General features: G+C 44.0%; 1 protein-coding gene across 2 annotated transcripts in view; it reads right to left on the reverse strand.

Annotated features, from left to right (window-relative positions):
* LOC137374916 (palmitoyltransferase ZDHHC5-B-like) overlaps positions 1–26582 on the reverse strand; it is a 111310-nt gene that overhangs the window by 12102 nt on the left and 72626 nt on the right. The window contains exons 3-7 of one of the 2 annotated variants that reach the window (XM_068041502.1): positions 21246–21391; positions 19335–19507; positions 18623–18725; positions 17111–17199; positions 12171–12234 (exon numbers count right to left, since the gene is read on the reverse strand). In XM_068041502.1, coding sequence (XP_067897603.1) covers positions 12171–12234; positions 17111–17199; positions 18623–18725; positions 19335–19507; positions 21246–21391 — 575 coding nt within the window. Of the gene's footprint in view, positions 1–12170; positions 12235–17110; positions 17200–18622; positions 18726–19334; positions 19508–21204; positions 21392–26582 lie in introns of those variants that run through there. The other variant, XM_068041503.1, reaches the window with a different exon arrangement.

Consider the following 26582-nt stretch of genomic DNA (forward strand, 5'->3'; position numbering starts at 1 on the left):
CATCTCATAGATGATCCTTCTCTCTGCTCTCGCATTCAGCATTTTTTTGTTTGCAAACTTCCTTTTTATCTATTTTATTGGTGTTACAATATTATGGTGTAATTTCATCCCAAATGGTTAGAAACAGGTGTGAATGTGGTCATCTCATTATAATATGCATTATTACAGATTTAGGTACAGGTACAGATTTAGGTATGTACAAGGAGTATAGGAGCGACAGGAGCAAAAATTGAATAAATTTAAAGGGATATGGGGCTGCTCCATCCGCCTAATGCACACCAATAAGGATAGCACAAACAATGACTGTACTACTCTAATAAAATGTTACACCCTTATTCAAAAAAGAGTGTAAGTACTTTTATGGCCACGTAGTGTGATGTGGGTGGTTCCCACTGTTCAACTCCCCACCTGACCGCAGCAAGTGTATTTGCATTGGAGTTTAGCCTCTTGGTGTTGTATTTTTCAAGTAAACAGACAACGACATGTTTTCTTGTAGGTTTTAAAAAAAAAGCAGAAAATCAATTGTTGATTGATCAATACAACTTCTCTCAAAACTGTCACAACCGCCTCCACTCACGTATTCGCTAGCACGCACACACACAAGAAACAAACAGAGAAAGGGAGAAGGAAGGTGTTTTTTTTAGTGGGGGGAGAAAGGCTAAGATAAGCTTGTTGAATTCTGTTTGAAATCAAATTCTAGATGGATGCAGGCCTGATATGAGTGTTGATTTCTTTCTTGATTGAAGTTTCAACTGAAGACAGTGGGCTATTTCTAGCTCTCACTGCTGTATATTGTAGATGGTGGATTTTTCAGCAGGGTGTGTGCTTCCTGGCTTGGCTGGAACTCAAGCTGTTAGATGTTGCTTCTGTCCTAGGTGAGTCTCTCTCTCTCTTGGGCTGTCTTTTTTAAGGTAAAACTGTGTCACCTCTCACCTCCTGGTAGGAGACATTCTCCTCTCCTCCCCATGGCAATTGCACAATGGTCTAGGACATGGCACTTCACACTTCCTTTGTTTCAGAAGAAGACATTCAATTCTGAAATGTTTTAGTATAGGTGTAAGATGGGTTTCATTGGCATCTTTTGGCTTTGAAGATTTGTCCTTTGTCTTTGTCAGACTGTTTGAATACACAAAAGACCAGTCCCCTTTTCTTCAGTGGCCATTTTAGAACATTGTCCACTTTTAAAAATAAAGATTCATTTTTTAAAGACAAGGTCCATTTTTCATAATTCTTCAGAGTTAGTCCATGATTGTTGTATCATCGCCCATCGTGTCTGTGACACCTCCCACAAAAGGGAAAAAATGAAATTCCTTGGATTTCATTTTTAAGTTGTTTCTTTTTCTGATTTAGAAAGAAGGAAAAAAGAAACAGTACAAAAGTTTAGCATTACGCCAGTGTACACTTGTGCCTTGTAGATGGTAGACAGGCATTGAGGTGACAGGAGGTGAGTTACTCACCACAGAATTCCAAGCCTCTGACCTGCTCTTGTAGCCACAGTATTTATGTGACTGGTCCAGTTCAGTTTCCGGTCAATGTTAATCCCCATTTTTTCTGCTTCCCTTACTCTTGTGACTCCTTGTTCTTTTATGTAGGTTCTTATGTTACTTGAGATGCTATTTTTAAACTCTTCCAGCAACAACACTTCCCTCAAGTTTTCACATGACGGTTCCAGCTTGAGAGATCATATCCAGCTATATGTTTGATTCTTTCAAATTCAATCTAAGTTTGTGTGGGTCTTTTCCTGGTGTATCGGAATTTCCGTATATATGCTTCCGGCTACCAGCTCATATGCATTAAGAATTGCAGTTTTTGTTTGTTCATAATCAGAGGAACTTTCTTCTGATAACAGGATAAAAGCTTCACGAGCCCTACCCATGAACTCACCCTGTAAGAGAGTCCAGAATTATTTTGGTCATATTAGCCTGGAAGCTATTTTCTGAAATGAGATCAAATATGACTCAACCTCCTCCTCTTTAAATTTTGGCACTAGTCTTGAGTATCTCAGCACATCAAAGTTTTGTTCTGAATTGAGGATAAGGTTTGAATGACCAGCAGCATTTTCATTTTGGGTTTGCAGGGCTGGATTGTATGTTGGAGATGGGGGAACCCGGCTCTGGGCTGAAAAGGCAGGGGGCACCCCGCCTCTGCCTTTCATGCTCCCCACCCACCCACCCCACCCCGGAATGATCCTCCCAACTTTTTGAATCAAACTTTTAGGAGGCGGGATCCCTGTCCCTTTAAAGACGGGATGGGGACCCTGCCTCCAAGAGCTGTCAGCTAATTAGAGGGCCAGCAGCTCAGCAATATTGGCAGCACCACTGGTACTGCAGAGGCCTCAGACCCAGGCCCAGCGGTGGAACCCCGGAACAGAGGTAGGTGTGTGACAGTATAAACCCAGCATCTACAGGCCAGTCAATTTAACCTGGATGGTGGGAAAGCTTTTAGAATTGATAATCCAGGACAAAATTAACAGTTACTTGGACAACTGTAGATTAATTAAGGGAAACCAGCACTGATTTGCTAAAGGCAAATCATGTTTAACCAACTTGAATGAGTTGCTGAGGTAATGGAGAGGGTTGATAAGGGTAATGTGCATTGATGTTGTCTATATAGACTTCTGAAAGGTGTTTGATAAAGTGCCACATAATAGGCTTGCTAGTAAAGTTGAAACCCATGAAATAAAAGGGACTGTGGCAGCATAGATATGAAATTGGCTGAATGACAGGAAACAGAGAGTAGTGGTGCAGGGTTGTTTTTTGGAGGAGGGTAACAGTGGGGTTCCCGAGGCTCGCTGCTAGGACCACTGCTTTTCATGATATCTATTAATGACCAAGACTTGGATGTACAGGGCACAATCTCAAAATTTTTAGATGACATAAAACTTGGAAATATTGTGAATTTTGATGATCGTGATAGACTTCAAGAGAACATAGACAGGCTGGTGGAATGGCAGATGAAATTGAATACAGAGAAGTGTGAAGTCATATATTTTGGTTAGAAGAATGAGGAGCGACAATATAAACTAAAGAGTACAATTCTAAAAGGAGCACAGGAACAGAGAGACCTTAAGGTATATGTGCATAAATCATTGAAGGTGGCAAGGCAGGTTGAGAAAGTGTTTAAAAAGGCATATGGAATTCTGGGCTTTATAAATGGAGGTATAGAGTACAAACGCAAGGAAATTATGATGAACCTTTATAAAACTTTGGCTTGGCCTCCATTAGAATATTAGACACTTTAGGAAGGATGTGAAAGATTTAGAGTGGGTGCAGAAAAGAATTACAAGAATCATTCCAGGAATAAGTGACTTCAGTTATGTAGATAGATTCGAGAAGCTGGGGTTGTTCTCCTTAGAAAAGAGAAAGTTGAGAGGAGATTTGATAGTTTAGTTTAGAGATACAGCACTGAAACAGGCCCTTCGGCCCATCGAGTCTGTGCCGACCATTAACCACCCATTTATACTAATCCTACACTAATTCCATATTCCTACCACATCCCCACATGTCCCTATATTTCCCTACCACCTACCTATACTAGGGGCAATTGCTAATGGCCAATTTACCTCTCAACCTGCAAGTCTTTGGCATGTGAGAGGAAACTGGAGCACCCGGAGGAAACCCACGCAGACACAGGGAGAACTTGCAAACTCCACACAGGCAGCACCCAGAATTGAACGCAGGTTGCTGGAGCTGTGAGGCTGTGGTGCTAACCACTGCGCCACTGTGCATTCGAAATCATGAGCGGTCTAAACAGAGAAGATAGAGAGGAACTGTTCCTATTGGCAGAAGGGTCGAGTACCAGAGGACACCAATTTAAGATGATTGGCAAAAGAACCAATGGTAACATGAAGGAAAACCTTTTTTACACAGCCAGTGATTGGGATCTGGAATGCACTGAGTGTGGTGGAGGCAGATTCAATTATGGTTTTCAGAAGGGAATTGGATAAGTAACTGAAGAGAAAACATTTGCAGGGCTTCAAGAAAAGGGCAGGGGAATGGGCCTGGCTGAGTTACTCTTGCAGAGAGCCGACATGGACATGACCAGCTGAAAGGCCTCCTTCTGTGCTGTAACCATACTATGATTCTATGATTAAGGCCTCATGGTTTCTTGAATTTGCCAGACCTACAGTCAGAAATTGAGTATAACCAAGGAGAAAATCCATGCTGTGGTCCCTGATTGATCTGTAATTTATCCTTTTCACAGACCTCAGAATAACAGAAGTTCTTACCAGCCTAAATCTCATAATTTTGGAACCTTAGTGTGTGGCGTCACCAAACCACTAATTCTTAATTGGGTCTCAACTTCTCATTCTATTCTTTTCAACTTTGGTGGTGTCCACGCTGTACAACTTGGTGCTTCACCTTGGTTCCTCATATAAAAACCCTTATTTCAGGAAGCATCTGTTAAAACCTGTAACTCAACCAAATCCATCAATCTGTACTGTGAAAATGATTGCGTTCATCTAAAAAAGCATTGTAAGCCCTAATTAATGTGAAATGTAGCTAATACTGGAAACATTTATTGACATCAATCATAAATCTACAAGTTCTTTTTACCCATACTATTTTAGAAGTCCTGCATTAAATTTATCTTCTGAAAGTTAAAAAAATAAAATGGGGTTGATGATGAGCTTCAAAAGTAATTTGGAACTTCAACATACCATGAAAAATAAAGTAAGTCTGCGTAAAATCCCCAGGGCACACAATTCATATGCATATTGCTTCTTCCAGCAGCTCTACAAAGGCCTACCCGGGTTTCCTGGGGCAGGTTACTACAACGTGGGAGGTGATTTTCACTACTTGGGAGGTTTGTGCATCTGATTTCCACTTTGCATCTGTGATATATCAGACCAGCATGGATACAATTTATGTTGCTTTAGCTTGGACCTTCAATCCTGGAATTCCCTCCCTACCATGTACCTACACCACATGGACTGCAGCAGTTCAAGAAGTCAGCTCACCATCAACTTCTCAAGGACAATTAGGGGTGGACAACAAATGTTGGCCCAGCCAGCAACGTCCACATCCCATGGAAGAATAAATTTTTAAAAATGCAGCATTGGCAGCAGGAGCACCACCAGCAGCAGCAGCAGGAGCATCACCACCAGCAGCAGCAGGAGCACCACCACAAGCAGCTGCAGGAGCACCAGCAGCAGGAGCTGTAGAAACACCACCAGCAGGAGCATCACCACCAGCAGGAACACCACCAACAGCAGCTGCAGGAGCACCACCAGCAGCATCAGCAGTACCAGCAGGAACACCACCAGCAGCATCAACAGTACCAGCAGGAGCACCACCAGCAGCATCAGCAGTACCAGCAGGAACACCACCAGGAGCACCACCAGCAGCAGCAGCAGGAGCATCACCAGCAGGAGCACCACCAGCAGCACCAGCAGGAGCACCACCACCAGCAGCAGCAGGAGCACCACCACAAGCAGCTGCAGGAGCACCACCAGAAGCACCTGCAAGAGTCATAGAGTCATACAGTACAGAAACAGGCCCTTCCGCCCATCATGTTCATGCCGGCCATCAAGCACCTAAGTATTCTAATCCCATTTTCCAGCACTTGGCCAGTAGCCTTGTATGCTATGGTGTTTCAAGTGCTCATCTAAATACTTCTTAAATGTTGTGAGGGTTCCTGCCTCTACCACCCCTTCAGGCAGTGTGTTCCAGATTCCAACCACCCTCTGGGTGAAATTTTTTCCCTTCAAATCCCCTCTAAACCTCCTTACCTTAAACCTATGCCCCCTGGTTACTGACACCTCCACTAAGGGAAAAAGTTTCTTCCTATCTACCCTATCTATGCCCCTCATAATTTTGTATACCTCAATCGGGTCCCCCCTCAGCCTTCTCTGCTTTAAGGAAAACAATCCTAGCCTATTCAGTCTGTCTTCATAGCTGAAATGCTCCAGCACAGACAACATCCTGGTGAATCTCCTCTGCACCCTCTCCAGTGCAATCACATCCTTCCTATAGTGTGGTGCCCAGAACTGTACGCAGTACTCCAGCTCTGGCCAAACTAGAATTTTATACCGCTCCATCATAACCTCCCTGCTCTGATATTCTATGCCTCGGCTAATAAAGGCAAGTATCCCATATGCCTTCCTAACCACCTAATCTACCTGTGCTGCTGCCTTCAGTGATATATGGACAAGTATACCAAGGTCCCTCTGACCCTCTGTACTTCCTATGGTTCTACCATCCATTGTATATTCCCTTGCCTTGTTATTTCTCCCAAAGTGCATCACCTCAAACTTCTCAGGATTAAATTCCATTTGCCATTGCTCTGCCTATCTTACTGGCCCATCTATAGCGTCCTTTAATCTAAGGCTTTCCTCCTCACTATTTACGACACCACCAATTTTTGTGTCATCTGCGAACTTACTGATCATACCTCCTGTATTCACATTTACATAATTAATATACATTACAAACAGCAAGGATCCCGGCACCGATCTCTGCAGTGCACCACTGGTCACAGGCTTCCACTTATAAAAACAACCCTCCACCATCACCCTCTGCATCCTGCCACTAAGCCAATTTTGGATTCAATTTGCCAAATTGCCCTGTATTCCAAGGGCTCTTAGCTTCTTGACCAATAACCCATGCAGGCCCTTATCAAAAGCGTTACAGAAGTCCATGTAGACTACATCAAGTGCTTTACTCTCATCTATACCTTGAGGTATCTAGACAGTCCTGGAGGCCCCCTTCAATACACACCAGCTAAGGTCTCAAGAACAATCGTGGTGTGTGGCGCTTTGCACAGCATTGCACAACAGTGAAGATAGAACCTTCAGGAGGAGCATGGTACAGAACGTAGAACCCCTCAGGAGGAGGAGGAATGTGATGCAGCCAGAGCACCAGTAGTGGCACACATTGCACACCTATGGCACACATAGCAGTCACATGCTAAATCCACTTCCCCCACCTGCCCCAGCACAAGCCAGTCTGAGAATTAATCAAGCATCCCTTTCACAGCCACCTGTTCAGCTGCAAATCTTATTTTACCATTCATCACAAGTGAGATGGTCACTTGACAGGAAGAAAATGGACAAAATGGGAAAGTGGTGCAAAAGAATAAAATTTATGCGATTGACCTAAACAACAGAAACTTCACAACAGTACATTTCCTTATTCCGGCATGTGCATACTCTTGCGCAACTACAAAGCTTTTGCTTCCTTTTTCTTCTGCTTCTACATGGTGCAACTCCTGTGGCTTCAGCAGAGCTGCAGGCAGACTGCTCAGATCCCTGCTCTGACTGCTCAGATGTTCTTGGCTGATGTCCTCTGGGTTTTGAAGCCCATGAGGACCCTGCCAAAGACTGCCCCACCTGCACCTGTGCATGGGCAGACTCAACGATCAGGACACAAGGCAGCGTGGGGTACTGACTGAGGGTGGCTAGTGGGGAGGCAACAGGTGAGAAGTGGCAGCACTTTGAACAGTGTCTCCACTTCCCTGTTCCCTTTCACCATCTTCCTTCTCAGGCCCACTCACACTTCCCTATTTGCAATGAGCTGGGCAGCACTTTGCTGCAGATCACTGGGGCGATTAACAGCCAAGGTGGGGGTTTCATTAATCCTACTTAAGGTGGAATTCAGGGTCTGCAAACCATTAGTGAGGGCCTGCATGCACTCGTTTGATTGTCGTGTTTGATGCTTCATGCAGGAGGCCACTCTTTCCATGGACTAAGATATCAGCCTAAAGGACTGCGACATCTTGGCACCCATATTGAGATGGACTCCTCCAATCTCTCTGCACGTGGGCAGAGTGTGGCCGGAAAGCCTGACAGTAACTCGCACATTCTTTGCTGCTGCTCCAGAATTATCCTCTTTGTCGATGCCCACCAAGATTCAGCATCTGCATTCATCAGAGCAGAGTTTGGAGTGTCCTGCGCTCACTAACATTGATTCTGCACTGCTGTTCCCATCTCCACCATCTGCTCTTGCTCACTAGTGGTGTGTGAGACAGCAGGTGAAAACACAACTACCTTCCTTACCGGTCCTACTGAAGAGTGAATATCTGAGCTGGTGCATGGTCTGAGTGAGTCCTGTGACAGTGCACTCTTAGATAGAGTGACCCACTCTGAGGGGTTGTCATTGACCTCCTGTTCTACCTCCTGCAGGATGCTTGATGGGTCTGTGGGAGTTTAAAGACATGAATTAGAACTGTCACAGTAAGAATGTTTGAAGCCAAAGCTATGCACATGATCATGGCCTGAATTTAACATCCTCCCATGCCCCCACTCCCCCCACAAGTGGGCTAGAAGGCAGGGCGGGGGGTAAAAGTGTGTGGGAGGTGGGGGATGCCATGCCTGTTGCTTACCCGCCCCTGCTGCTATTTTACCAGAGATAGGGGAGGTGTTAAATGGCCCATCCCCTCAGACCAATTGAGGCCCTTAAGTAGCCAATTAATTGCAACTTACAGCCCTCTTCCCTTCGCTGTTGGTATTTTACCAGTGGTGATGGGCACCTCAGCACCTGAGGAGGCCATCCAGTAAATCTGACAGCCTCCTTGTGGACTGGGGGTGGGGGGCCCACCTGATTGGGCACCATATGCCCCATGGAGGGCCACCCTGGCAGCACGGGCTCCACCGTGAAAACTACCACCGCCCCCCACCCCCCACACCCCCCGCCCTGCTCTCCAACCCACCACCATGCTCCCCGGGACCAAGTCGATTGTCCCCAGCGATGCCCAACCTCCACTTACCTCTTTGAAGGGCAGCGTCCATCATTCCTCTTCTTGCTGGGTGCAATCCCAGCAGTGGTCATCACTCCGAGTGGCGCTGCTGGGACTGAAGAGCTGCCAGCCCTCTGATTGGCCGGTAGCTACTGGAGGTGGGACTTTCTGCCTCGGAGGAGCGAAAGTCCTTAATGAAACCAATTAAGGGCCTGGGCCAGGCAAAATAGCAGCGTGGCTTCCAGGCCCGGCGGAGGCGGGCTCTGCCCCGACCTTTCAGAAGGTGGGCAGGGCCACCACCTCAACATTAAATTCCAACAACGCTTCATTGACTGCTGGCACCAAGGGAACATGAGTGAGTGCTGTATGCCATGTGACTGTGTGATATTCAATTCCATCACCAGGTAGCTGGGAGGCCCCCATCTCTCCATCTCCAATGGCCATGCATGTCAAGACTCAGCTAATCTCCAGCACATCCTCCTCTGCAGCTGTTAATATGGAGATAGCTGGATGGCCACATCTGCTTCTCTGTCTCTGTATCCCTGCAAGGAGGGATGAAGAGACCTATAACTGACAGTAATGGGGAATGTATTGCATGATTAGATGGACAACATGTATTGAAAGTGATTATGAGGGATAGGTATGACATTACATAAAGATAAGGGTGAGTGTCAGTGATAGATGGACAGATGAGGATGTGAGGAAGTGATTAGACAGAGAGGGATGGGGGCACCAGCAAGGTAAGTTAGTGTGAGGAGTGATGTGCTGAAGTAGGCTTGAAAAGGCAGAGTGAGGGGATTGGGGTGATACGCACATCAGGATATAGTTGAATGTGCCATTGTAGTCACCTTTCCTGCTCTGATTAGGCCATTAAACCGCTTCTGGTACTTTATCCAGAAGTGTGGCACCACAGTCTTGCTGATAACCTCTTGAGCAATCTCCAGCCACGCCTTCTTCTCTTAGAGGCAGGCTTCTTTCTTCCATGGCAGGGAATAGTATCTCCCTGTGGGCCCTTATACTCATCAGTTCTAAGGAGGCATCTGTGAAGCAAAGCACAGGCTTGCCATGTTGGTACCCCATAATGACACTTATTTCCTCTGTTCCCCCATCTCCAGATCCAACAACTGTCATCTTTCCAGCGTCCCTTTAAATATTTCAGTTGAAATTGACTCATGCAAGTCATCATCAAGCCCGCTCACACGAATTGGTCAGGAAACACAGAGGTCAGATGCAAATACAGTGGCTGGGTTAAAAGGCTACTGACCGACGTGTTGCACTTACTTCCAGGTTCCCCACACACTACTGAGTCCCCTCCACTTCCGGTACATCGCCATGTTAAAATTCCGCTCTTTGACTTTCTATAATTATTTCATGAAGAGCTTCTGCAGGCCCATTTTTTATATAGTCATAAAGACATTAAGGCACAGAATGAAGCCATTTGTCCCATTGAATCCATGCCGGTTCTCTGTTGAGCAATCAAATCAGTCTCATTTTCCTGCTTTATACCTTTCGCCCTACAGATTTATTTTGCCCAAGTTCCCATCCAATTTCCTTTTGAAATCATTGATTGTCTCTGCTTCCACCACCCTCGTTGGAAGGTTCCAGGTCATTACCACTCGCTGCATAAAAAATTCTTCCTCACATCTCCCTACATCTCCTGCACAAGACCCTTAACCTGTGCCCCCTAGTCCTTGTAGGTTCAACTAATGAGAACAGCTTTTCTTTGTCTACCTTACCTAAACGTGTCATAATCTTGTACGCCTCTAGAAAATCTACCCTCAATCTCCTCTGCTCCAAGGACAGCAGCCCCTGCTTCTCCAACCTAACCTTGTAGCTAATTCCCTCACCCCTGGTGTTCTGTGATTGTCTTTAGAGTGATGTTCCTTTAAGAACTCATTATGCTAATGAGCTAAGTACCAGGATGCAGTCATGTGACTAGAAGCCATAGTCACTCAGCAACTGTAACACCCGAGTTTGCTCTGTATTGTATATACTCGTTTAGTGGTTAATAAACCTACCAAAAATATTCAACAAACTGGAAACCACGCACCTCATTGTGTTGCTTAAAATGACACAACGAAACCCATGACACCTGCAACCATTCTGGGAAATCTCCTCTGCACCCTCTCAAAGATCCTCACATCATTCCTTCCTAAAGTGTGGTAAACAGAACTGGACACAGTATTCTGGTTGTGGCCTAACCAGAGCTTTATAATGGTTTGGCATAACTTCCCTGCTTTTATACACAATATTTCTATTTATGAAGCCCAAGATCCCATATTCTTTGCTAACTACTCTTTCAATACATTCTGCCACCTTCAAAGATGACACATGAACCCCCAGGTCCCTCTGTTCTGGCACACTCTTTAGAACTGTGTCATTAATTCCATTTTGCCTCTCCCTATCCCTTCTGCCAAAATGCATCACCTCACACTTTGTCTTAAATACCATCTACCACTTGTCTGCCTATTCTGCTAGCCTATCTATGTCCTGTTGCAGTCGATCGGTATCATCCTCAGTGTCTGCCACACCTCCAAGTTTGGTATCATCAGCAAATTTTGACATTTTAATCTGTATTCCAATATCCAAGTAATTTATATGTTCCAGAGCCGGGGAGAGGAGTGAGTTAGGATCTGGGTCTTCTGCCCCAGAACTTCACCATTTTTAGAGTCAGCTGGCTATCATAAAAATGAATTGTGGAATATTTTGACATAGATTTTGCATTTATACAGTAGCTATTGAGCTGAGCCCGAGTATCAATTCCAGGCTGGTAGTATTGTGTTTATGCTACCAGGCATCCACTGTACTTCTTCTCCACAGGAGAATGCTCCCATCCTCTTTGATCTCAGGGAAATTCCTTTTTTATGTTACCCAGTAAAAAAAATCAGTGTGGTTATTGACAACACTGTATCGGCCAATGAGTTGGAGGCAAGGCAGGATTTACAGCAAACAAGTATATTTAACTACAAACAACAGAAACAAATGCAGTTCATAACATATCATTTCATTTCATTCATAGCTATTGACAGAGTTGATTTAAAAAGACACAATATGAACTGCAACAAACAAAACTCATGCATGACTGAAACTACAATAACATCTCCTGATAAAAGCACAGTAATGTCTACAACAAAATGCAGTAAGTGGAGGATAGTTAGATAATTCAAATAATGCGCATAACATCAATTCCAGTCACTTACAGCAGTGTGGTCTCCAGGCCTGATTGATGGGGGTATTACTCAATCATCTCCATTCCAGCTGGGAATAGTGGTATCGCTATATACACCATAAAAACATCATTGGGAACATCCATTATCATCCAATGTCTAAACAGCCTATCAACTTGTTTGTTATCTTCTTCATTTCCATCCCAATAATAGGCAAGTACAGAGGCCATTATACTCATATTCTTTTATAAATGTCTTTGTATGTTATGTGTAGAAATGTGTGTGAATGTTATATACTGTAGAATGTGTGTATGAGGTTTTACTAACCTGCTGTGCATCTCTCTTCCTTGATGTCCTTTTTGTTTCCAGTTTCTCAAGCGATCCAAGGTACCTGAAGGATTAGATCACTGAGTAACCAAGTAAATGACAGCTGCTCCAGGTTAGGCCAGTCTACAGTATCTTCCAATGTGTTCCACAGTGCTCCAAAACTTGTACAAATTAAAAATAAACTTGCAGAGCCATGGGGATCGAGCAGAGGAGTGGGACTCACTGGATTGGTCCATGGAGAGCTGACATGGACTCGATGGGCCAAATGGCCTCCTTCTGTGCCGTAAATGACTGTATGACTCTATTCAACCTCTTTAATCCTTTGAATACCAGCACCCAGGGAAATTCCTGTTCCTCCAAGTCTACTGATTTGTACAGCTTGATTGGCAGCCCATTCACAAACATTCACTCCCTCCAGCACCGATGCACAGTGGCAGCAGTGTGTACCATCTACAAGATGCACTGCAGTAATGCACCAAGGCTCCTTAGACAGCATTTTCCAAACCCACAGTCTCTGCCACCTAGAAAGACAAGGGAACAGCAGATGCATGGAACACCACCACTTGCAAGTTCCCGTCCAAGCCACACACCATCGTGACTTGGAACTATATCGCTGTTCCTTCACTGTTGCTGGGTCATAATCCTGGAACTTCCTTCCTAACAGCACTGTGGGTATACCTACCCCACATGGACTGCAGCGGTTCAAGAAGGCAGCTCACCACCACCTTCTCTAGGGCAAGTAGGAATGGGTAATAAATGCTGTCCTAGCCAACGACGCCCACATCCCATGAATGAATAAGAAAAAAGCTGATGCACTGTGATGCTGGAAAACACACTAATAGCTCCTCAGACATAGAAATACCTTTATTACTATCATATGTGAACATATGGTTAGTATTTCTGACAATATGCAATATATACATTTACGGCTAAGAATTTAGTTCAAGGTTATAGGAATAAATTTGCACACAGATGATCAAATATTCTTCAAAACATTATAGCTCTGATTTTAGCTCAGAACAAGCTGGACATCAAACCATCCCAATCTCAGCAGCGTGAGGTCGGGAAGATTTTAACTCCAGGGCCTTATCCGCAGAGCCTGTCTCCCACCCAAAACCAGCAGGAAGCAGCCTACCCTGCCACTGTGGACTGAAGGAACAGTCCCAGACATTCAGATAAGTCACCGAGAGGGGATTCACGATTGGGGGGACGGGGAAAGCCTGGACAAAACTTTTCTGGTGGGGCCCAGATTGCACTTCTGCTCTTCGGGCCCCACAAGGAGAGCCAAAAGAAGTAAAAGGACTTAAGCTATTTGTGCCTCTTCTGTTCCTGGATACTCTCCCCACTATACTGTCCCAGCTTCCCTGCACAATCCTCCAGTTAAGGTAACAGTTGGGGCCGGATTATGTAGTGGAGCCCAATTTGCATATTTAAAGAAGGAACCTGCTGGAAACCAGCAGGTGACTCCTTTGCCTGTTTAGAAGAGAAAGGTTAAAATTGCATCCTGTCTGATTGGTGTGGGACAACAACAGGTGGGATGTCAGCAGATGAGTCTCATGGGCAATTTTAACTCTCTGCCCACCCAGTTTCCATTGAGCAGATGGGGTTAAAATCGCCATTTATAATTCTTGTTCTTTTGGCACTATAACATTTCATCTGTGGAATAAAAGTGATCTGGATTGAATAATGTTAGATTGTTAGTTACACCCCTTCACTAGAGATTTTGCTTCCTTGCTTTCAGGTTTATTGAAGCAAAACTTTAGAGCATTTTTCTGTTTTACCTATTGTTAATCACTACCTTCAGTGGATTCAATAAATGGAGAGACTCCAACGCAGCATAATATGTATAAATATAATTCTTTTATTTGCTTTTCTTTCCATTTTTGGGAATTTCATAGTCCCTTTCTTTTCACACCTAACTCTCCCCTTGCAAGTGTCTCCCTACTGCCACCACCACCCCCCCCCCCCACCTCCCACACCAACCCCCACTACCCTTCCACCATTCCAACTAAGTTGCAGGGGAGAACTCATGATTGGTGATCTCATGACCACTGGCAATACTGACATTGGTCAGCTGCGAAAATGCAAACCAGAGCAGTCAATGAAGGCATCCTATCTGCTTCACTTTCCCTTCTAGGAGATCCCTGCACTGTAAACAGTGTTTGCCTCTCAGTGCGAGTGAAATCAGGGGCTGAATTTTCAAAATGGGGTCGGGATAATTTCTGGGTGCCGGCCCCGAGACCTGTCAACTCTATATTGATATGTTAATGCCCTAATTGGGCAGGAGGCGGACTCAGAGCACAGGCAGCAAAGACAGAAGGCAGCATGAGGGCCAGCAGCATTAAAGAGGAAGACAGTGTTGAAAGATCCAAATCTAAGGCAATGGCCATGATCCATCACAAGATCCCCCAGGACTCCATAATTTATAATGTTACAAAAAATAGTTTCTCTTCTCCCCAACGTGAACCCGACAGCTGTGCACTTATATGTACCAGACTGTTTGGGTTTGCCAAAATTCAAATTGAAAATGGCAGTTCCAACCTCTCCAGCCAATTAACAAGTTCATTTAGGCACTTAATGGGCCGTTAATTCGTCGTGAGTGGGTTCCCCTTTCCCTCCTCCCCGCCTTCACTTTAAAAATTGAAGTCTATCCCAGGGGCATCAGGATCCAGAGACATCATCCGAGACCTCACTTTTTAAATTGCATCTATGTGGGTTCCTGACCCCGCCAGCATTTGAAAATCCGGCTCCAGGAGTTCAGTGTTTATTGCAAAACACTGACTAGTGTCAGATCGCACAGGCCCTGTGACATAATACTGGCCCAGCAATTCCATGGGAGTTTCGCCACTGTTAATTCTGGCAGGAGCCTAGTGGAAGCAGCAGGAAAACAGCAGAGACTTTGTTGCATGGGCTGTCTGCCATTTCCAGCAATCTGTGAAAGCCACTTAAATGAACAGCTGGAGGTGAAGTGAATGTCGGGGACTTCCTAAGCCATGTGTTTTTGTGTCTTTGGCTGCATGGGGACCCTGGGTATCTGTGGAGGCTGGAATGCTAAGTGGAAACACAGCAGCCTTCAGAAGAGTATATCTGAATCACACCTGTGGGGTCTAGGCCAAAAATGTATTCTAGAGCCCAGAAGAGGGGAAAGTTTAAAAACATGTTTCCACATCATAACTTTTGCTCAGGGATTGAGGGGAAAGTGTCTGATTCTGAGAAGGATGGTGGGGGAGGTTCTCTGGGCATGGATCAGCTGGCTGCCAGTACTTTCATGTCCTGAGCAATTTCAAGGTCACTAATCCTACAGTAATGGGAATGTAAACTTAGAAACGTAATACAGAGCAGAGCGGGGACAGGGGGGCATTATATTATTTCTTATCTTAACACAAGCATATATGAGATCAGGGATCCAGTGCAATGATGGAAAAGGGGAACCAAACTTGCACCCCCACACTCCAAGGGATCATATATAGGTTCCTAACTCAAAATACATCTTAAGAACATGAGAAATCATCAAATAGCAACCAGACAATTTCCTTTCATAGACCACACACACATTTTCCCTCCATATTTAGTCAAATCACAGAAAGTTCTGAATTAATGCTTGGTAATCCTCAAAGACTTAGGGTTGCTCGTAGGATAAAATCAACTCCTAATTATTATCCAGTGACTCCTGCTCAAAGATTTGTATCATATGCACATGGTTAAGAACCAGCATCACTTCAATGGTATTGTTTATTGTGATTAAATATACTGCTGGAGTCATTGTCTAATTTCACACATAAAAAATAAGATTTGAGTGATACTGGACAGTGACTGGAACACATAGTCCAGCAAGAGCCAGTACCTTTAGGGAAAAGAGAGGGATAAACAGTTGCACTGAAGAACACCAGCTGCAAATACTTTAATTAGTAAGAGAAGATCGAGCGTTAATCTTTGATCCACTTCATTGCCTGTCTGTATGTCATTAGCTTGTAGCATGCTTATGAAATCACAATGATTACTTGCAATTCCTAGTTAAACACAGCAGAAGGTTCATAGAAGCAAGACTGACTGAAAGATTTGTTGTAAAAGCAAAATACTGCAGATGCTGGAAATCTGAAATAAAAACAAGCGAGTATTTCCAGCATTTCTTGTTTTTATTTATGAAAGATTTGTTTGTCAGGAAGTTTGAGATTTATAGAATTTGTATGGGATGTTTAGTTTAGTTTAGTTTAGAGATACAGCACTGAAACAGGCCCTTCGGCCCACCGAGTCTGTGCCGACCATCAACCATCCATTTATACTAATCCTACACTAATTCCATATTCCTACCACATCCCCACCTGTCCCTATATTTCCCTACCACCTACCTATACTAGGGACAATTGCTAATGGCCAATTTACCTATCAACCTGCAAGTCTTTGGCATGTGGGAGGAAACCAGAGCACCCGGAGGAAACCCACGCAGACACAGGGAGAACTTGCAAACTCCACACAGGCAGTACCCAGAATTGAACCCGGGTCGCTGGAGCTGTGAGGCTGCAGTGCTAACCACTGCGCCACTGTGCCGCCCTGTGGGATGTGGGATGTTTGGTCTGCAAGTCTGAGTTTTGCCTCTTTTACAGAGGATTAGCAGGAGAATCCTTGTGGAAGTTCATCTCCATTGTACCAATATATGTTCCCTCAACCACTGCATAAGTAAAAAGTAACATCCATTTTTTTGTAAACCCTTGTAAAATACAGTAACTGATTTACTCCAGAAACACGTTTGGACAGCTTTTGAGGGAGTTGATGGAACAGCTATGTCCACAATGTTTTACCTCTATATTTGCAAGCAAATATATCAATGCATACACTAATAAATTTTATGACACAAAGATTTTTTTGTATAGAAATGGCATTGTGGATTGTCAATATAAAAGAGAGTGACCATTCTTTAGTTTCCACAGTGATAAACTCACCTTGGCACAATGCGACCACACAGCATGTTGAAAAAGTTTTTTTTCCATCCATGTGTGAAGGGGTTTTTCCTATCCCCCTCCTCATTGTACTGTCATAGGGAAAAAGAGATCATTGCTTTATGCAGCAGAAGTCATTGCAATAAAACTTAACAAATGCTATAGTTTGGTGAGACACCAATGTTCAGGTTTCTTGCCCACTTTTGGATGGGCTGCAGTGGGTGGAGGAGTGGGGGTGGGGCATTGGTGGGGGGTGATGATGGCAGAAGAATAAGATTGGTTGATAAGGCATTGTGCCAAATTCTCTTCCCTAGTATACCATTTTCATCTAGAAGTGATGTTGGTGGCCATAAACAGTCGCAATTACTGCCTGATGCTTTCCTCCACTGACAACTGTCCATTGCTAAAAATGCCTGCAGATAAGATGCATTTAGCATCTAGATAGCTGCCAATAGGCAGAACTGAATTGAAATATCATTAATAGGATATTGTAATTGAACCATAGATGCTTAGAAACATAAAAGTTTACAGTACAGAAATATCTTGAGTGCCGGCTCTTTGCGAGAGAAACCCAAAACTAACCCCTCTGTCCCAAACTCTCCTTGCATCTTATAGCCACACAAGATCCTTGTATCTTTCTTGGCTTCAAATATTTATCCAACATTCCATTAAAAGAAGCAATAGTCTCTGCCTCAACCACTCCTTGTGGAAAAACATTCGACAGAACTTTCAAGCTGGTGGGGGTACAAAATGGCCAATATCGATTCGACCATTGAAGGCAATGTAGAGGGAAGCCACGCAGTGTTTAACAGGCAGCCAATTTGATACCACTCATTCCATATTCCTACAATCCTCTGTGAAAACAATTTTTTTCTAATCTCTGTCCTCATTCTTCGTGATAATTTTAAATTGATGACTGCTTATCACCAACCACCCAACTGGAAAGACTAATCTTTCCCATTCATTCAATCAATACACTTCAGAACTTTATAAGCTCTATTAAATCTTGGCTTTGTCATGAATTTTTTTTAAATTTAAAGGCAGTCTACAATATCAGCAATGTTTGGAGTGGAAAGGCAGGTGTCTAGTTGACTGTTTGGAGATGAAGGCTTCCCTCTCTAGCAATGGTTGATGACCCCAATTCAATTCCCTGTGGAGGGGTATATGAGCCTCCAATAATACTCTGGATGCTACTGAGGTGGGGAAACAGAAACTCCTGAAGTAAGAAGAGCCCATCTGCAGCTCCAACTCCTCAGTGTCATTGGCCTTGTAATAGGCAGATGGAATACTGACTCAGCAGAGACCACGCCTAACTGGGTCAGTGCCCCTTCCTAGTGGTTTCCTTTAGTATTTTACTGGGAGTTTGGCAGAACCCTTGATTAAATTGGTACCAGTGAAGGAGTTTGGACAAAAGGTTCAGAGAATAAAACAGAAAAAGTTACTATATCATCAGCAGTTGTCATATTTGGTGAAATTATTTCGTTTACACTGCCTCTTGACACTTTTATGTCTTACCTCTTCAGACATGGTTTCTCCCAACACAATAAGTTCAATATGAGCTCCGAACAAGAAAAGAACTGGAAAGAGGAAAAAAGCAATCGGAATAATGACAGCATAACTGAGAGTTATTATTAAGGAAAACTCATGGACCAGTCTTAAAACTATATATGGCTGATGGACTGGAGTGTTGGACAGCAAAAGTCTGAAGCCTGCTGTAAAGCCATGAACTGGCATTCCAAGGTATTCCCTCAGCACTTGGCAATATTGTTCTCACTGGCTTGAGACTAAGAAATTTGAAGGTACTCCTATACAAATAGTGAGTGTGTGGGGTAGGTTGTTATATGTCTGTCCAGGCGTATTACGAGCATTGCGGATTGACCACCTACTAGAGAAACAGCTCAATTTTCATCTCTATTTAAATCAATGAGAGTGAAAATCAGGCGTTTTCTATAATGAGCAGCCGATACATAATGTCAGTTTTATGCTTGGGTGGCAAATGGAAAATCTGCGATTTGATTTAAGTGTCTGACAGGATTCCCTGTAACAGTTCTGAAAGCAAGAGTTTTAAGATATCCTCAGCAGTACTGATCTTCCAGCAGTGGCAATACTGCGCTTGAGGATTCCAAGCAAGCTCTTCTCACCTCCCACCCACTATCAAATTGTGCTAGTTTGGGAACTCCAGTCCCAGAGATTCTGTCTACAGCTCCAAATCAGAATGAAAGGATACGTAGTGCCCTTCTCTGCTGTCATTGGCTCATGGTGGCTGAGAATAAGGTACGTGATGCAGGACCCCAAAATAGTCAGCATGTAAAGGGCAAGAAAGAAGACAAAGAGGAAAAAGAAGCGGTAATTCCTTCTCCCAACACAGTTATTCACCCATTTACAATGGTGGTCAAAATCCTGGAACAAGAAAAAGCAGTTTTCAATTATTAATATTATACATTTTTTATATCTTATTAAAATAGAAGGCTCCAACTGATGGCAGTCTACAAGAATCCAATTATTCAATTAGTAGTTCAACGATTCAGAAAGGCTTCAGGTATGATCCCTGATCTAAGTTGCGTTAATTCATTGCAGCTTGCCAACAGAAGGGCTTCATTAGCTTAAGGTTTAGGGAGGGAAAAATCTTCCAGGATTCCTGCTCTTGATTGTTATTCAATGATCCTTGCTGGAGGTGCATCTGTGCGGATGTCAAGTGAGGATAGAATCAGATTCAGCTAATGCTCTTAGTAGTCAACAGTCACTGTTAAGGCTTACACATAAATAATAGCCGCATGGGTGAGGTACGGGATGGGATAAAACTGTAACCCAATAAGGATTGAACACCTTAAGGGGACGAGTAAAGCTGAACATTTGCAATCAAAAACAGGAAAAAAAATAGCCACTCCAAAATAACTTAAATTTATGTTCATTCAAAATAATTTAAAGTTTTTATTAATTCTGTTTAATTCAATACATTAGGAATATTTAAATGTTATGATTATTTTTGAATATATTATTAGAGAACATGCAAAGCCTTCTGGAGTGTAAGTACTGGAAGTTGCTAAATCACTGATATTAAATTCTCATATATTTCAATGTGTTGATACTTTTGGATTGAAGATCAATTTCAATAAAGATCTGGGTACCTAGCCTGTAATTTGAACACTGATAATCCCTATTTATTCCATGTCATGGAACAAGAAACTGATTATTATTGTAGGAATAGTGTTTGTGACATTAGTGCAATGGGAGACATTTTTCCAAGGTGTTTACACAGCTGAACCACGCAATAGGCCCTATGTGTTCTTTCATTATGCATTAATTAGTTTATCTGTTAGTCTCCAGTATTACACCTCATCCTATCCAAATGGAAAGTCAAATTGGGTGGGCTGTAAAATGGCAGCCTACCTGACTCCCTAAGTTTGTTGCCAGGTAAGTGAGGTTAAAATTGTTTATAGAATGGAGCATCATATACAGAAGAATTGCCACATTAGCTAAAGGAGTGTAGCTCATATAGCTGATATGTACACGTGCTGATATTTGCACATCTGGATTAACATCTACACTCGCACTTCTAGTGCATGCCACCGGGTAGCAATCAGGAATGAGAAACAGCCCTGATGATTTAACAAGTCACCCAAAATCGGCAATGTTTTAGCAGCTAAATTGCTGATACATTTCAAAATTCCCACTTTCAACAGCCCTGTAAAACATTAGGTAACACATTAACAACAAACATCAATTATTCATAGCATACACAGTGTGCTATAAATGTTTATCACGTGTCATGGTCTGTGGTCTGCAGGTTACATTATTGTCAAGAACATTAGAACATGAGAAAGCAGAAATAATCTACCCTATCATCAACCCATTTAATCTAGGTTTTGGCACCGTTTCTTCCCTCGAGTTAATCAAGCAAACTCATCACATGCATGACCATAGATGAATATTTCAGCTGATTTCTCAGTTAAGGGCAGAATACATTTTTTTCTAAATGAAGGAGAAAGCGATGCAAAAATGAGAAACGAGGAGTTGAGCAAAAGAAAGAATTAAAATGAAAAGATCAAAGATAAAAAATGTTTACTCTATGTATTTTCTATGGTTCTATTTCATACCATCTGCCCACGTGCAGTCTGTCTACTTTCGAGCTGCTCACCTCCACACAGACGTTGCAGAGTCTGCAGTGTGAACAGCGGGGAGGGCGATAAAACTGACACACTCTGCACCATTTCAAACAAAATATCTTGCCGTTGACCTTCACAACTTTAGGGTCAAGATTCTCGTGTATCGATACATGTGAGCCTGCCATTAGAAAGAGTAAATGTTTAGAATTACACCCAGTTTTGAAATTTGAACAGCAAAAAGTAATCAGGAGGTACCTACTTGGTAGCTATAGCATACAATGGTGGTGGGGGGGGTGGGGGGGTGGTGCTCCCAGTGAGATTCACAGATGCATGCACAGGCCCACTTGCAGTCCTTGGCTGTGTTGGAGAATTCCATTGAGGGAGAAGAGAAGCTAGAGATGAATTATTCAGCTGCTGAGAGGCACGTTCACAATGCAGTACACAATACAGTACCAAGTTCTTCTGCTTCTCTCTCCACAGATGCTGTCAGACCTGCTGAGTATTTCCAGCATTTCTTGTTTTTATATTAGCACCAAGTTCTTGTTCTGAACCATTCAAGTTAAGAAAGAAAAATTTGCATTTACATAGTGCATTATCTCATCCCTCGGATTATGAAGTAATCCATGCCACTTTCTCATTTCAGCTCCTCAGAATGTGAAGCCTGTTGTCAGAGGAGGAAAAGGACAAGACTGATCATGAAGATTGACTTGATCTAACTCTCGCAGCTGTCAGCTCTGATATTGACCGCATGCAGTAAGACACTTAGAGCTTGGGTTAGATGCGGGATCTCACCGGGCACATGAACACGAGCTAAGGTAGAGAGATAGGCCACCACAATTGCCAACACGCTGGAGCGTGAAGATGCATACTAGTTATCTGCAGTGTCCCAGATGCAGACATTGATGAGCAAGGCTATCAAAGAAGGCTAATGGGCAAACACCAGGAACTGCTTGGTGCGCTGGGCAGTCTGCTGGATATTTTGCGTACAATGTTGCAGAGTTCACTACCACTTGGCACAAGAATTTGTGCAGAGCATGAAGCCCATTCTTTCCAATGTAGAACGAGTGACCAGGCCCATCAACAGCACAGTGCAACCCACCATATGAAGCGTCTCATGACAAATTTGTTGGCTTCCATTGCAGCATAAACTACTGCTGCAGAAGCCTAAATGGCTGCCTCCTTGGCTCTGGGTATCACTCTTGAAACAGGCTTCCAAGGCATTACATCACTACAGTACTACACTATAGTAGGAGGGCTGAGGTGTTGCTCCATTCAAGAGGAACCTGCTGTCCTCTCTCTGGATGACAGTATGCCTGCTCCGCAACCAGCCACTCTGCAAGTGCCCTTGTTGGTGCCCTTCAGCCAGGTCGGCCAGACTCTAGGTCCAAAGCTGCTCGGAGTTGCCTGGGGTGTTCTCATTGAAATCTCAGCTACCTTCCACCTCCCAAGCTGTAGCCAGGCACTAGGGTAGGCCAAGTAACATTAAAGATAGGCATCAAAGATATGCACAAGGTTAAATAGTCATATCTTCTGTAAATAACATCCTTTATTTGATAAGCCTGGTTTTAGATTTGGGTTATGAGCTGGTATTTGCGTTTTTACTGAAGTGAGGGTGAGACCAACAAGTGCGGAGTGATGGAAGGCAATATTATGATGCCGGAAGAAGATTGACTAGATTGATACCTGGAATGAGCAGGTTGTCTTATGAGGAAAGGTTGGACAGAAGAGTGAGGGGAGACTTGATTGAAGTTTATAAGATCTTGAATGGTCTTGACAAGGTGGATGTGGAAAGGATGTTTCCTCTTGTGGGGGAGTTCAGAACTAGGGGGCACTGTTTTAAAATTAGGGGTTGCCCTTTTAGAGATGAGGAGAAATGTTTCCTCGGAGGGTTGTGTGACTTTGGAATTCTCTGCCTCAGGTGGTGGTGGAGGTGGGGTCATTGAATAATTTTAAGGCAGGGGTAGATAGATTCTTGTTAGGCAAGGGAATCATAGGTTATCAGAAGTAAATGGAAGTGTGGAATTAGAGACACAAACAGATCAGGCATGATCTTATTGAATGGCGGAGCAGGCTCGAGGGGCAGAATGGCCTACATCTGCTCCTAATTCGTATGTTCATATGGAAGAGAGAATGATTGCAGGACTGTTGGTGAATGGGGAATAGCAGATCTGGCTTAGTTGAAGGGCACCTCAGTGAGCTAGTCTCTGATAACTGGGGCATTTTGGGGCTCTCTTGGTCCTTACCTATCCTCCTGCTCTTCTGCTCCTCCTCCTGAATATGGTGGGTTGAAACTGGTGGCAAGGGCTGCTCCCTCATGGTGATCGAATTGTGCATCATGCAGCAGATGACCACAGATCTGGATACCCGCTCAGGGGTGTGTAATTAACATTTTTTATGCAATGTTTTATTCAGCTATTTGCTTGTAGCAGTTGTTGCTGGATTTCAGCTTATGTTTTACCGCTCTGTCAAATTGCAAAATGTGTTTGTTTCGGACGTAAACTGGGACTTGGTAATTTAGTGTGCAGCGTTTGACAAAGGGTGGTGAGAACAGTGGCGCAGTGGTTAGCACCGCAGCCTCACAGCTCCAGCGACCCAGGTTCAATTCTGGGTACTGCCTGTGTGGAGTTTGCAAGTTCTCCCTGTTTTCGCCGGGTGCTCTGGTTTCCTCCCACAGCCAAAGACTTGCAGGTTAATAGGTAAATTGGCCATTATAAATTGCCCCTAGTAGAGGTAGGTGGTGAGGGAAGGTAGGGATGTGAGAGGGTAATGGGATTAATGTAGGATTAGTACAAATGGGTGGTTGACGGTCGGCACAGACTCGGTGGGCCGAAGGGCCTGTTTCAGTGCTGCATCTCTAAATAAATAAATAAACATGGAGTGCAGAGGACGTCGGTACGGAGGGAGAAGAATTCTGACCGAAGATCTCATTGCTGGGGCTCAAATTGGACTTTTTGATAATAAAGACAGTTTAACTGAACAAGGACCCACACACACACAGACCAACACACACACACACACACAAACATACAGATGAGTCAGGACATGCCACTAAGGTGGTAGCCCCAAACTATTACAACATCAGACATTCTGTCTACAGCAGCTCTTATAGACAATGGCCTCTCGAAGTATATGTGAGTGGCTGTCCTCCTGTGTTTGCAAGAAGAAGATATCACATCCATTGCTGGTTTGCACCTAAGATCCCCCTGCTGAGAGCAGGATATGACCACATGCAGGTGGTCTTGCATAGCCATAATGGAATGATAAAGCACTGAAACCTAATCGAATGACCCAATTCAAGATATTACCTTCTAGGTCAAGGGACCAGGTCAGAATGGGTATAAAGCCACAGCCCACAAGAACATTGTTGCAGTAGTCAGGAAGAGTGACCTGGTCACTCACTGAAGACGTGAAGAGAACTCGTTCGACAGACTGACCACTCGGGGACGAACTCTTGCACACAGGGTTACCAACTACTAGTACAGTGAGTACATCTGTAGTTTGGGCAGAAGGTAAATAAAGTAGTTTGTGGGAACATATTGTGGGATATGTCGAACATTCCTTGTTCCAAACCTACTCAGGCCCCTCCCCCAACTCTTTTTCCGGTACATTGATGACTGTATCGGCGCTGTTTCCTGTTTCTGTCCCGAACTGGAAAACTTTATCAACTGTGCTTCTAATTTCCACCTTCTCTCACCTTTACATGGACCATCACTGATACTTCTCTTCCCTTCCTCGACTTCTATGTCTCCATCTCTGGGGATAGGCTGTCTACTAATATTCATTATAAGCCCACCGACTCCTACAGCTACCTCGACGACACTTCTTCACACCCTGCTTCCTGTAAGGACTCAATTCCATTCTCCCAGTTTCCCCATCTCTGACGCATCTGCTCTGATGATGCAACCTTCCATGACAGCGCTTCTGATATGTCTTCCTTTTTCCTCAACCGAGGATTCCCTCCCCCCCACTGTAGTTGACAAGGCCCTCAACCGTGGTCCGGCCCATTTCCAGCACCTCTACCCTCACCCCTTCCCAGAACCGCGACAGGGTTCCCCTTGTCCTCACTTTCCACCCCACCAGCCTTCACATCCAAAGGATCATCCTCTGCCATGTCCAGCATGATGCCACTACCAAACGCATCTTCTCCTTCCCTGTCAGCATTCCAAAGGGATTGTTCTCTTCGCGACACCATGGTCCACTCCTCCATTACGCCCATCATCTCCCCATGCAATTGCAGGAGGTTTAATACCTGCCCATTTACCTCCTCTCTATCCAAGGCCCCAAACACTCCTTTCAGGTGAAGCAACGATTTTCTTGTACTTCTTTCAATTTAGTATACTGTACTCGCTGCTCATAATGTGGTCTCCTCTACATTGGGGAGACCAAACGCAGATTGGGTGACCACTTTGCAGAACACCTCCGCTCAGTCTGAAAGCATGACCCCTAGCTTCCGTTTGCTGGCCATTTCAACACCCACCCCCGCTCTCATGCCCACATCTCTGCAGTGTTCCAGTGAATATCAACACAAGCTCAAGGAACAGCATGTCATTTACTGATTAGGCATGCTACAGCCTCCCGGACTGAACATTGAGTTCAATAATTTCAGAGCATAACGGGCCCCCCTTTTTTATTTAGAGATACAGCACTGAAACAGGCCCTTGGGCCCACCAAGTCTGTGCCGACCAACAACCACCCATTTATACTAATACTACATTAATCCCATATTCCCTACCACATCCCTCAATTCTCCTACCACCTACCTGCACTAGGGGCAATTTACAATGGCCAATTTACCTATCAACCTGCAAGTCTTTAGCTGTGGAAGGAAACCGGAGCACCCAGTGGAAACCCACGCAGTCACAGGGAGAACATGCAAACTCTGCACAGGCAGTACCCAGAACTGAACCTGGGTCGATGGAGCTGTGAGGCTGCAGTGCTAACCACTGCGCCACTGTGCCGCTCATTTTTAGTTACTTTTTCTTTTTTCTTTTTGATTTGTTTAGTTTGTTTCTACTGTGTCTACCCACTTTTTTCATGTTTGTGCTTGGGCCAGGCTGTTCATTTTTCTGTCAATTAACACCCTCTCTGCACTAACGCTTTGTCTTTCACCACACCATTAACATATCGTTTGCCTTTGCTCCATGACCTTCTGGTCAGTTATTGTCTGTGACCTGGTCCTATCAATACCTTCTCTTTTGTTATCTCTTGTCCCAGCCCCGCGTTATTTGCTTAAAACCTGTTACATTTCTAATATTTGCCAGTTCTGATGAAAGGTCACTGACCTGAAACGTTAACTCTGCTTCTCTGTCCACAGACGCGGCCAGATCTGCTGAGTATTTCCAGCATTTCTTGTTTTTATTTACTTTATA

Source organism: Heterodontus francisci, chromosome 11 (genome assembly GCF_036365525.1).
Source record: "Heterodontus francisci isolate sHetFra1 chromosome 11, sHetFra1.hap1, whole genome shotgun sequence".
Taxonomy (NCBI): domain Eukaryota; kingdom Metazoa; phylum Chordata; class Chondrichthyes; order Heterodontiformes; family Heterodontidae; genus Heterodontus; species Heterodontus francisci.